Raw genomic sequence first — 12,408 nt, 5'->3', positions numbered from 1 at the left:
AATGAAGAAAGGGAATTCTTCACTAATTTTTCACCTGTGTTTTTGAGCACTGCGTATGCTAGCCATAGGGCATCCCTGAGTGAAGCCAAGGAAAACGCAATTGCAAGCTGGTGTGATGGACAAAGAAAGGGGCTGTGACGGGTCAGGGAGGTGAAATGGACTGTGGGGTGTTTGTGGGGGGCCATTCTGGCTGAGGCTGGAAAAAGACCTCTGAAGACAGGTGCCCGTTCTGCAGCATCGATGGCCTTAGATTTGGGCCAGGTCTGCTCCCAGATCAACTGCACTTGGCCCACAATTGTGACCAGAGAAGCCTACAGGGCTTCAAGACCTGCTGTGATGCTCCTCTCGGGAAGCAGCCGGGATGCGACTTCCCACAAGTCCCCCTGCGTCACTGTGTGACCTGGTGCCTGGGCTCGAAACCAGCTCTCCTTCCCCCATCCCTTCACTCATGCTCCTTCTGATTGGCTACCAGAGAGTTCTTAGGTGAGACTTGTATTTTTTTAGATTTACTAAACAATTCTTAAGAAGAATGTGAAGTCTTTTTTTTTCAAATCTATCAAATCAGCTACATTTTGTGACCATCCACCAATGGTTTTTTTTTCCTGTCAGTGACTCCTAGGAACAAACTTAGAAGATTACTCACCTCTGGTTTAAATTTACTTCAACAAAACCTTGCCAACACAAAGGTCATTTCTCCGAACCCTCAGCACAATCTCTCCTGTCACAAATAACAAGGAACCTGATCTTTCAAGATACAATTTATCTCTAAATATCTCAAGAAGCTATTTAATTCATTTACAAGAGTTCCCTCTCAAGCTAGCTGTGTGTGGAAAGCTTGATATCCCAGATTTGACTCAAGTAAATGTGATAGGGCCAATAAAGATAAACCCAAGAGGCTTCTTACAAGTTATCTTCTGTCCTAAAACATCTCTAAAATGCTAGCTTATATGACATGTAGTGACATTGATGTAACTACCACTTACGAAACAAAAACTACTTGAAATCATACAAATGTTTAATCTCCCGAAATAACTTCATTTCTTTCAAAAAGGTCTAATAACACAGCGCTTTGGAGTTGTGACAGAGATCCAATAAATCGCAATGCGAAGCAGACCTTGCATTTTTAAATAGCTGACGTGTGACACGGCTGTTTGTACAAGGAACTTTGGTGTCACTGCTCTCATCACAGTGAATTCTCATTATGCAGATCATTAAAATTATTCAGAGGGACATGAGATAGCATCTTCAGTTTTCCACTTGGTAAAGACTTGTTAAGCATATGGGAATAAAATATTAATTAACTTCTGCAAAGAACGTTTCCACTTCCTGTAGAGCTCAGTGACTCCTTGAACTTTTAAGCTCGCTGGTGACTGATGATTCATCAGCATCTCAGTCAAAATGATTCACTTGGCAGCACTGCCCTGGTCCTAATATTCTAGTGGGGGTTTCTTACACTAATGTCTCCCGGCTGGTAAGTTTGTCATCGTTTCACTTTTCAATGAACCCTAAGGGTATAGAGGCAGATCTGAGGAAAAGCCAAAAGCAATGTTATGGAAAAGTACACTACATACACATCAGATGTGATGACAAGGGACAATTCTGCAGACTCGTGTGTGCCTCATGGCCTGGCACTCATGCAGGGGCAGTATGAGCTGTTTTGTTAATGGTTTCTTTGCAAAGGACAAGCTTGCAACCTTGGCTCGGCCACAGCATGGCACCGCATGGCGGTGGCACAGGCAGGATTGCCAGGACACGGTCTTCCTTCCAGGGCTCTTGCTGTCACTTGCAAAACCATGAAATGGTTCAAATGGACGAGTTCCAACGTCCTTTAAGTCTGTGTAAGCTCTTGGCTCATAGCAGACACAAAAGGTATTGACAGAATGTAGTGTGCAATTCATGTAATAAAAACCCTTTGTGACACGACCCTGCTTTTCTATTCCCTGAAGCCCTGAGCTCTGTGATCAGCCAGGGGCCGTCCTCTCATCTGACAGGAGTTTCCTCGTGAAGTGGGGGTGGGGCTACCACCTCCCATTCCTTTCTTTTGGGAATCCCAAAACCTCTGGGGGAGGGAGGTGGCAGAGGCGGCATGCTACGAGAGGACCAGCAGGCCAATCCTTAACCTAAGCCAGTTTTCAGAGCTTTTTCAAGAGGCACTCAGGTAGGCTGAAGAGGACAGCGCTGGGGCAATGAGCATCCTTTTCTTCTCATTTTTGCCCTTTTCATGAAAAAAATGCATCCTCCTTCCCACCTCTGCCACTGCAAAAATGCGCTTCTAGATGCCCGTTGAATCCCCTGGAGATGAATGAAGCATCTGTGAGTCCAAAGGCGCACCGTGGCGGGCCGGGCTTTCGTCCCAGGAGCCGCCGGAAAGCCGACCTTCAGCTCCAGTCCCACACGGAGAAGCACCATGCGCCTCGCGAGGATACCATACACGGGCAGAACCTCTGCTGGGCTCCGTTTCCTCTCCTATTAAGGCCCTATTTTTTAAGAAATAAAGTACTGATTCAATCCCATTCTTCGGAAGGCTGCTAATGCCGTCTCCCTATGCAACGCCCGCACTGCGTGCCAAGCGTGGGTCTTCAATGGGCAGGTGGGGCTGCCTCCCCGGCCTCACCCACTCGCCCATCGCTGCTCGCCACGCCGCCCAAGCCTCCAGCCGCACCTTCCCCCGCACTCAGCACACTTACCTCCCCTCGAGAAATTAAAGCACAGCGTGATAGCAATCTTTCTGGCAAATTTAACAGGGGAGTATGAGAATCATTAATTCCGAAAAGCAAAAGGTCACAGGAATAAAGTCCTTATAGACTGAATATCTGTGCTCCGCCAGGTTCTTCTTTTGACCCCCAAAGCCATGGTGTTAGGAGGCGGGGCCTTTGGGAAGTGATCAGGTCATAAGCGTGGAGCCCTCATGACTGGGGTTCGCGCCCTCATAAAAGGGGCCCCGAAGAGCTTCCCAGTGAGGACACAGGGAGAAGGCGCCCTCAGTGAACCAGGGGTGGGTCCTCATCAGACACTGAATCTGCTGAAGTCTTGAACTTGGACTTCCAGCCTCCAGAGCTGTGAGAAATAACTCTGTTGTTTATACGTGCCCCCCCCCAAGTCTATGGTAAGTAGTTATAGCAGCTGGAACAGATGAACAGACAGACGTAGTGATATTCAGAATTAACAGCTCACACACACACAGTATCCCTGGCAGTTTATTTTAAAAAACAATATCCCAATGATCATGTTTTCTTCCTTGTCCATCATTTTTCTTAACATCACAAGTTACAAAAAATTGGGGGTGGACGGGATATATTATCCTCGCAGACTACATATTGGCAGAGGACTCAGTAATGATGATGGTTCAAAAGCGCCTGCTTTTACTCCTGAATCAGGCAAAGAGCAAATGACAATGTGAGAACAAATTTGGTTTACATCAATATCCTTATACAACATTGAATCATTACAGTGCAGTGGTTATAATTAAGTTCACAACAGAATACTCTTAGCCCAAACACCACACGCTAAAATCACCCAACTGCGTGCAAACTGGAGAATCAGTGTAAGCAGTTGTCTGAACAGCGCAAACCCAAATCAGTAAGGCTTCTCTGGCAGTGGGTCTCAGCCCAGTGGCTTCCGCTCCCACTGGTGAGGGCGGCCTCGGCTCAGGGAGGACCTGGCCGCCCTCACTTGGAGTCCTGGTCTTTCGTTTCGTCCACAAGGGCGGAGCGGATCCCCAGCTTTTTCAGTTCTTCCACGAGGTCCCCGTTTTGGTGCATCTGCAGAAGAATGTCGCAGCCCCCCACAAACTCGCCGTTGAGGTACACCTGCGGGATGGTGGGCCAGTTGGAATAGTCCTTAATGCCTAGAGGGAAAGACATGTAAGTGTTGTTTCAATGGTCAGAGCTGAGCCTCTCACGGCGAAATGCTTTCCCCACTCCTAGCAGAGCGCCCGGTGCTCCCCCAGGCCTGAGGAACAACGTGTTTATCATAAAGAGCATACGCTTTACAGCCAAATGGACAGCAGTTTAAACCCTAACTCTTCCAATTACAAACTGTGAGACCTAAGGCAAGTTATTGCTTAACCCCTCATCTTCACAAGGGTTTTATGAGAATCCGGTAAGAACGCTCTCGTAAAACACCTAACACACAATTAACACTGGATTAACGGCAGAGAACTTGATCGGTTAACGTAAGTCATGCGAGATGCACAAAGCCATATTCCCATGCATCTAACCAGTCATGTTTTCAGTGAAACAAAATCTGAAAGAAATGCCACAGCTTCATTTCCAAGTGGATACTTAACATGGCTCTATTATGGTGGCTCACTGACCAATGAGACTGTCCCCCTACTGCCTGTCTGTGTTAGAATGCCTGCCACCAGTTACTAGTGCTCGAGATGGTGGGTCATTGGTTTTATCTTTAATGATTCTTTTGCCCAGAGGAAAGTCCCATTCCTACGGCTACAGGCTGCAGCCTTCATCCCATTCAGTTCCCGATAGGTGCTCCGTGCAGCATGTGATCGGGCTCAGCACACAGCTCGCAGCGACTCTTACATGAAGGGAAGGCCCACAGCTCACTAAGGCCCACGTGGGCCAGGCGCAGGGCCACGGGGGGAGTGGCCCCCACGGCCTGCTCTCAAGAGCTCACGGCAAACAAGAAACCACCCAGCAAGCACGTGAGCAGTCCTCCATGCAGATGGCTTTGAGGACACCCAGAGGAGGCACACTCGGTGACAGTGCAGCCATGCGATTATTCTGTTGCGTCTGAGCCATGAGGATGGTGGTTGTAACAAAACAGTAAGAAAGAAATGTGGTCTCAGTCTTAAGATATAAAAGGTTACTATTTTCTAATGTTCATCCTCACCATTCTAGTCGTATGTTGAGATGAAATATACTTTTTAAAACATATTCAGCCAATAAATGTCTGTGTTGGTTATGTTAAAAGAGTGGTCAAAAGCATGACTTATAAAAATTAATCACATAATTAGATTATGTGATACTTTTATACTTATGTATTTTTAAGTGGCCAAAATGAGCACAGAACAGAGAAGTCAACAGATTCTTCAAACAAAATACAATATTACACACACACACACACACACACAAAAACTGGGCAATTGGGAGTTTTTATGTAAACAAACTAAAAATACAAGAACTGGTTCTTGATACCCTATTATTTATTACCATATTTATTTTCCAAATAAAATTACCAATTTGAAGTGTATCATGAATAATAGTCCCAAGATACAAAAGTCACTGCTTTCTAAAAAACAGCAGCTTTTCTCTAAATGACAGCACTGGCGAGGCCCCACCCCAGGCTTTATCTTCCGTCTCCAGACTTCACATACCAAGAAAGGGCTACAACGTTATAGGCCCCAAAAACACACTTTAAAAAAAACTCTTTTTTATTAAGGTGTAATTGACATATCATGTTATATTAGTTTCAGGTATATAATTATTCAATACTTGTAAATATTGCAAAATGGTCACCACAATAATTATAATATCCATCACCACACACAGTTATGAAATTTTTTTTCTTGTGATGAGAACTTTTAAGATCTACTCTTTTAGCAACTTTCAAATATGCAGTATCGTTCACTACAGTCACCATTGCTGTACATGACAGCCCCGGAGAAGCATACTTCTAAGTCAGTCTGGGGGTGTCTTAAAAAAAAAAATCAGCTAGATGTATGGCAGTTACCAATAAAGGGCAAATTCCACTAAGTATCAGAATACCTTTACAGGACCAAATATCTAGATACACTAGAATACCCTCAGGAATCCAGGCTTCTCATCACTTAGATGTTTGGTGCTACCTAGTTAATGACAGCACATAAGTTGTATGTTATTGTTTTTTGTAAACTCTATCCTCAAATACTACAGTCTACCAGAACTTACTTTATAGCGACGCCAGTCACTAATGGTTTTTTTTTACTTTTATGAGGATTGAGGGTGGGTGTGGGAATTAAGAAATGTTTCAAGTAAATATGGACTTCTTTTAATTCTTCTGAAGTTTCTTAAATATCTTTATGTTTATGTACATAAAATTATATCTTTTTTCTCAATTAATAATAGATTGTTAAGCTTTCCATGACAATAAATATCTACTGAGCTTTTAGTGAGTGCCTAAAATTTTTGCCACACACCAAAAATGAAAATAAATTTGCCATCTGAGGGCCAACCACAACCACACGTTTAATCCTAAAAAGTATAATGTTTTAAAGTAAAATCTTTGCTGAGGAAAAGAATGATTTGCTTTCATCAATCATTTTTGAAGTACCAGTTGATGGAAGCATTACGTTTGTCTCAGTCATGACACTTGATGATGTTCTAGGCCATGTACGTCCTGACTAGCAGGGGAGGGCGGGGTACACTACCAGAATCAGTGCTCACCACCAAAGCAAGTGGGCTTTCCAGCACCCTGAGCACCCAACACACAGTCATGTTTGAGGGAGGCTAATCCCTTCCAAAGCCCTCAGCCTGTGGCGGTCTTGCCTAATAACTTACATTTCAACAACTCAGAAAAACCTATCTCAGAGCACATGACGGCATTACGACAGTAGCCCCCGTTTATCAAAATTCTTACCTGCTTCTCTAATTTTTAGATTAACAAGTATTGCAGGCAGCTGACATCAAGGCAAAGCTTTGGCATCTTTTTTTTTTTTTTAAAGATTTTATTGGGGAATTGGGGGAGAGGAACAGCACTGGGGTATCGGGGAAGGGGNCATTATATAGTGTCTGGGAATTCATCAGTTTGCCTGATTCTAGCAAGAGTCAGTTCTCACCCAAGGCCTGTCCTTACTTTAGGGAATGGCTAACTTGCTTAGTTTTCTAATATTACAGCCACAACAGAGCAGAAGCAGTAAATTTAAAAAGCTTAACGCTAAAAGCAGGAAGAAGCAATGACTAATAGGCTAACAGGAGATGTTTAAAATTAGGAAGCAGACATTCTGGGATTTTTTTTGGAAAAGCAGCGTTCTGGGAGCATTTGGTGGAAGCAGGGGCCAAGAACCCTCACACGACACTTCCTTGAGCATGAGAGCCTTGTGTAATAATTGCAAGTCACCAAGAAAAGGAAATTCTAGTCCCTGTGCTCTGGATCAGAACTCAAGGAAATGTAGTATATGTTAGATTGTCAACAAAAATTACACATACGCATGGCTTAAAGAGGTTATGTTAAAGACGAAACCAGAGGGGTACTTCCCTCGTTATGCCAGACAAACATTTTTTTTTTAGAGTTTTTATTCGACTTCTGTTATGTACTTCATATTAGTCCATGGTAAGCACCTAAGAAATACTAAATTTAATGAGGTGGTGAGGGATTGAATGACATTGGCATAAAGTTGGGTTTTTCTAAGCTGTGGACCAAATGTTGGGCTTGAGGGAGCTGGGCTGATGTGAGGCCCGGAGGCGGCCCTCTGCAAAGCAGTTCTGTGAGTGCTCTTGGGCCCAGGGGCACCATCGGGGGGGCGTTGAAGACTATAACCAGCCCGATCTCACTGCTGTTGGGGACCACAGCCCTGCAGGGGCTTTGTACGGATCATGGTTTTATTGTTTGTGCCCCTTGGCCCGTGGCACTATTCCTCGCACGTAGTATGTACTCAGTACACAAATCTTGAATGAAGAACACATAACATGGTGACAATACAGGACAGTATCTCAGAAACCCCAAATGGCGAGAAACTCATAAAACTCCCCATGCCGTTGGAAGGCAAGAACCATTTGGCCGTGCTGAACCCACCATCTCTGTGCCGAGTGGAGTAAGACACTCCCTTCCAAGGGCCTCCTGGTCTTAGGATGGGGACAGATGCAAGAATATCACTAAGTACTGGAGAAAGGATGGTGTGAGGGCTCTGAGACAGCAGTCAGCCCCTGGGGGGTCAGGGGAAGCAGAGTCGAGGGGGTGGGGCTTTAACTGGGTGTTGAAAGAAGGGTAAAGAGCTGCTATTCAGAGGGGAAGGGTATTCCAGGAAGAGCAAGAACAAGAACAAGAAGAGGGCCGGGCGAGTGGCGCGATGNGCTTCACTGGCCCATGTTGGTATTATCATTGCGCACTTCCTGGGTGAGGCAGTCGCTCGCCAGCCATTGGACAGCCGCTCACAGCGGCTCACGAAAGCTCATGACGCTGCCAGCCACTCACAGGTTATGGCAGCCCACTGCAGCCTCACTGTAGCCTACGCCGTCACTGGCAGCTCACAGCAGCCCAGTTCCAGGTCGAGCTGTTGTTCAGCATCTTAGCTGTAGAGGGCACAGCGTCACTGGCCCTCATGTGGGATGTGAACCTGCGGTCTTGCTGCTCAGAGCTGGAGTCCCAAGCCAACTCTTAACCAACGCACCACTTGGCCAGCCCTGTTATCTTTCTTAAAAAGTATGCTATTTTCCAATTGTAAAGTAGATGATGGGGTTAAATATTTAAGAAAATAACTAATTGATTTCTATAGAGTGATGTGAGAAACTTCCAATAATAAAAACCACTGTTTATAAGATGAAAATTTAAATGAATTCCATCGATTCACAATCGTTTAAACATGGCTAATTTCACATTTCAATTTTCAAAAACTGCAATGTACAGTGGTAGTTCTTACAAATATCACTTGGAATTACTCAGAATCTAAGAGAAACTTGAAAATTAGAAAATTATAGCCAAGAATGAATTTTAATGATAATCATATTTTATAGATGATAAACAGTCATTCAATTTGGGAGAGAAAATGTTGACTGCAAAGTTCTATGACAGGGTGACACTAGGAATTGGGGGTTAGGAGGCTGTCTTGTAAAATCAGTTCCATATGTACCTACTGCTGCACCAAATATTAAAAATTTTAATATTCCAACTATCAAGCCAGAGAGCAGAAAATGTGCTGCAAAATTCCCTTCCAGAGCTTTCAAAAAGTACTTTTCAGAATCCATCACACTTCAGAACATTAGACTTCATTCCCGGTTTGGACGATGTACTGTGAGAGCCCCGTGATTACAGTTCTCTTTTCCGGTAGATTTTCACTACAGGAGCGTCCGTCTGATGCAGGTTAATTCCAACTCGGCCACTTACTAGGCTCTGTGACCCTGGGCAAGTCACACCACCTCCTCCTGGAGTCACATATTTCTTCTTCTTCTTCCGTGACTTAGAGAATGACCCTAGTACTACACGAAATAATCTGAGCTGGAAGCACAGAAACACTAGGCCCTCAATAGAAGGAAAGCAACGTGTGGAGGCAGCGCGAACAAGGCACTGGCCTAAGGGTCAGGGGACGCTGGCTTGCGGGCTTGTACACATGGCCTCAGCTCAACGTGCTCATCTCTTGCCTCAGTTTCCTTATCTGTAAAACGGGAATAACCCTAGGCTCACAGATTATGAAGATAAAACGAGATGAAACAGGTGAAATGAATTAAGCTCCCACAGTGGCAGGGACAAGGTGACATTGCAGTCTCGCCATGTCAGTATCCTCTACCCCACCCTTCGCAGGAATGCTTTTCTGAGGAATACTACACGCAACAGAGAAAGCACAGGGAAAGAATGCAGGAAAAATACCACTTAAGTATGACGTGCAGTATAAAAATACCAATTTACTGAGCTAAAGGTTACTGAGTTTCATACTTTTCAAGTGTTTTCCATAGATAATCTCATTTAACCTTTAAAAAAAATCCTACTAGGTAAGTATAACTATCCCTGTTTTACAGATAAAGAAATTATGGCTCAGAGAGGTTGAATAACTAAAGGCACAGTGTTAGCATGTGCTGGCGCCAGGATTACCTCCAGGCTCGAGGGGTCCGATAAGGCCAGCTTCCTGACCCTCAGAGGTGGTCTCTGGCCTGTGGCTGGCCTGTCACTCCTAACCATGAGCCACATCTGCACACACGTATGTGCAGTACAGGGGACATTTCCACATCTTTAACACTTATACACGTGAATGGCATTATGCCATAATTACCTTTTTTGTAACTTACTTTTTGATTGAACACTGCATTTTTTTGAAATTTAGTCATATAAATACATCTAGATCTATTGGGTTGTCGGAAAAGTCATGACGTATTTTTTGTTTTTCATTGCAAAAATGCGTCATGACTTTTCTGACAACGCAATAGTTCATCTTAACCACAACTTATTGTAGTTTTCCATCATATGACTAGATTAGTTTGTTTATCCAGTCTGCTGCTAATAGGCCAAGATCCATTCTTGCCAATTTTTTATTATTACAAGCAATGCTAGAGTGAACATCCTGACATGTCTCCTAACTCACATACAAAGAGGGGTCTGTCTCTCTAGATCAGGAGTCAGCAAACTGCAGCTTGCGAGCCACATGCGGCTCTTTGGGTACGTTCTGTCTCAAAAGTTTGCCGACCCCTGGAAGAGCCAATCCTGTCCCTCACAACAATTTAAAAATTATCAAACAGCCATAAATATATTTTTACATAATCACCATTACGTGAATAAATCCTTTTAAAAATTTTATACATGAAACTATGATAGTTTTATTTTCATTTTCAATTTTACTTCAGAGCCACAGTTCATGGGCCGCAGTTTGCTGACCACTGGCGGCTCTTCTGTCTCAAAAGTTTGCCGACCCCTGCTCTAGACCAAGGGATGGCAAACGATGGCCTTCGGGTCCATGTGCTGCTTTTGTAAATAAAGTTTTATTGGAACTTAGCCACGCGCATTCATTTTGCATTATCCCTGACTGCTTTCACGCCAGTTGAATAGTTACAACAGAGACTGCATGGTCCACAAAGGCTAAAGTATTTGCTTTCTGGTCCTTTACAAGGGAAGTCTGACAATCCCCACTCTAGACTCTATACCGAGGGCTGAAGCAGCTAGGTCTTCAACCTGACTAGGTACTGGTAGCTATTCCTCCAAAGTGTTGGTACCATTTTATACTCCCATGTGCAGCATATGACACATCCACCACACACACATACAGCCAACTTGTTATCCGCCTTTTAAAGTTTGCCAGTGTCAGGTTTTTTACTATCGCCTTAAAGTCCCTGGCGCTGGAAAGGCTGAACGTATTTTCAAATACATAATAAACACTCAACAATAGGACAGTGATTATTCATTCAACAGACACCATTCCGGATGCAAGAAAAACGATGATCTGAATAGGCAGAAATTTAAGAGATTTTAAGAGCATGAAAGAGAGTTTACGATATGACAAATAAAAGCAGCATTTACTTATTCATTAGAATACGGAACACTTGCTCTGCATAAGCAATATACACAGTGCCCAGACAGTGGCATAAGACACGTTCCCTGCTCTCAGGGGGGCAAAATACTACGTATAGACATGCATGATCTCCACTGTGTTATCAACAAATGTCAGAAACTAGATCCAAATGTTAATAAAGGTTTACATGGAATTACAGGTGATTTGCAGTTTCTTTATACTGTCAGTGCTTCCAAGTTTCTTCAATAAGCATGTTACTTTTACAACTGAAAATGAAGGACAGTCTTTGTTAAGACCAGGGTTAGGATATGGGGACACCTGTCTGCTGGGACCTGACTCTTCTGTGGCTGGCTCCATATCACCCGTACAAGGCTGCCTCACAGTCATCTTTGTTCCTTGGATCACAGGTGGAGACCTCTCTTCATCACACTCCTTGGGCCCAGGGCCCAGAACAAGGACACAGTGTTTGAGGGTCTTCCTGCAGCTTGGGCCCTTTGTAGAGCTCAGCCTTCTCTGGCACCAGAAAACAGGAAAGGTCAATTTTGCAGGAGTCCCTCTCCTGTTACTAGAAGTGACCTTTTGGCTGGTGAAACTGAGCATCACACAGACTCGGTGAACTCGGTGTAGAAGGCAAAGAGATGACAAGTCTTTATGTTTGCAAGTCTTACCCTGGCTAAACTAATCCCCACTGTGGGAACATGTACACCACCCTGCCTGCCCATCGGGAGGTTAATACTTACATTAATGTGTACCTTTTCTAAGGAATTAAAGAGGTGTATGTTATGTTCAATATATATGCAACACATTTATTAACCAAAATAACAATCTGATAAAACTCAATGGTCAAGAAATTTAAGGATTAAATTCTTGTTATTTGAACACTTAAGAACAGAAGATCAGAAGCCAGACATACATACAAGATGGAAGACAAACACATAAGTACTATCAGTAAACACTCCTATTTCTGGTCCTACTTTCAGTTTATTAGCCATATTCCAGGATATCCTATCTCTGCTTATATTAAACAGATCATAAATTCACAAACCCGAGACCCTCAAAACTCTATATTAAGCAAGACATCAATGACACAAATTTTTACCAATGGCCACACCAGCAATTTGCAGGGGACGTGTGGTAAGGTCCCAGATGAAAGATAAGATTTCCTACCCTATCTTTTTTTAAAAAGATTTTATTGGGGAATTGGGGGAGGGGAACAGACAAGTTGCTGTCCTTTTGTTCTTCAGTCTAGTTGTGGAGGATGT

General features: G+C 43.7%; 1 protein-coding gene across 1 annotated transcript in view; it reads right to left on the bottom strand.

The window, feature by feature from the left end:
- Positions 1–3,179: 3,179 nt before the first annotated feature.
- GLRX5 (glutaredoxin 5) overlaps positions 3,180–12,408 on the bottom strand; it is a 17,710-nt gene continuing 8,481 nt past the window's right edge. The window contains exon 2 of the mRNA XM_019642509.1: positions 3,180–3,847. Coding sequence (XP_019498054.1) covers positions 3,669–3,847 — 179 coding nt within the window. The 3' untranslated portion in view covers positions 3,180–3,668. The remainder of the gene's footprint in view (positions 3,848–12,408) is intronic.

The sequence above is a fragment of the Hipposideros armiger genome, unplaced genomic scaffold (assembly GCF_001890085.2).
Source record: "Hipposideros armiger isolate ML-2016 unplaced genomic scaffold, ASM189008v1 scaffold_69, whole genome shotgun sequence".
Lineage (NCBI taxonomy): Eukaryota > Metazoa > Chordata > Mammalia > Chiroptera > Hipposideridae > Hipposideros > Hipposideros armiger.
Note: the sequence above shows the minus strand (reverse complement) of the source record. Positions and strands in the feature narration are given on the sequence as shown.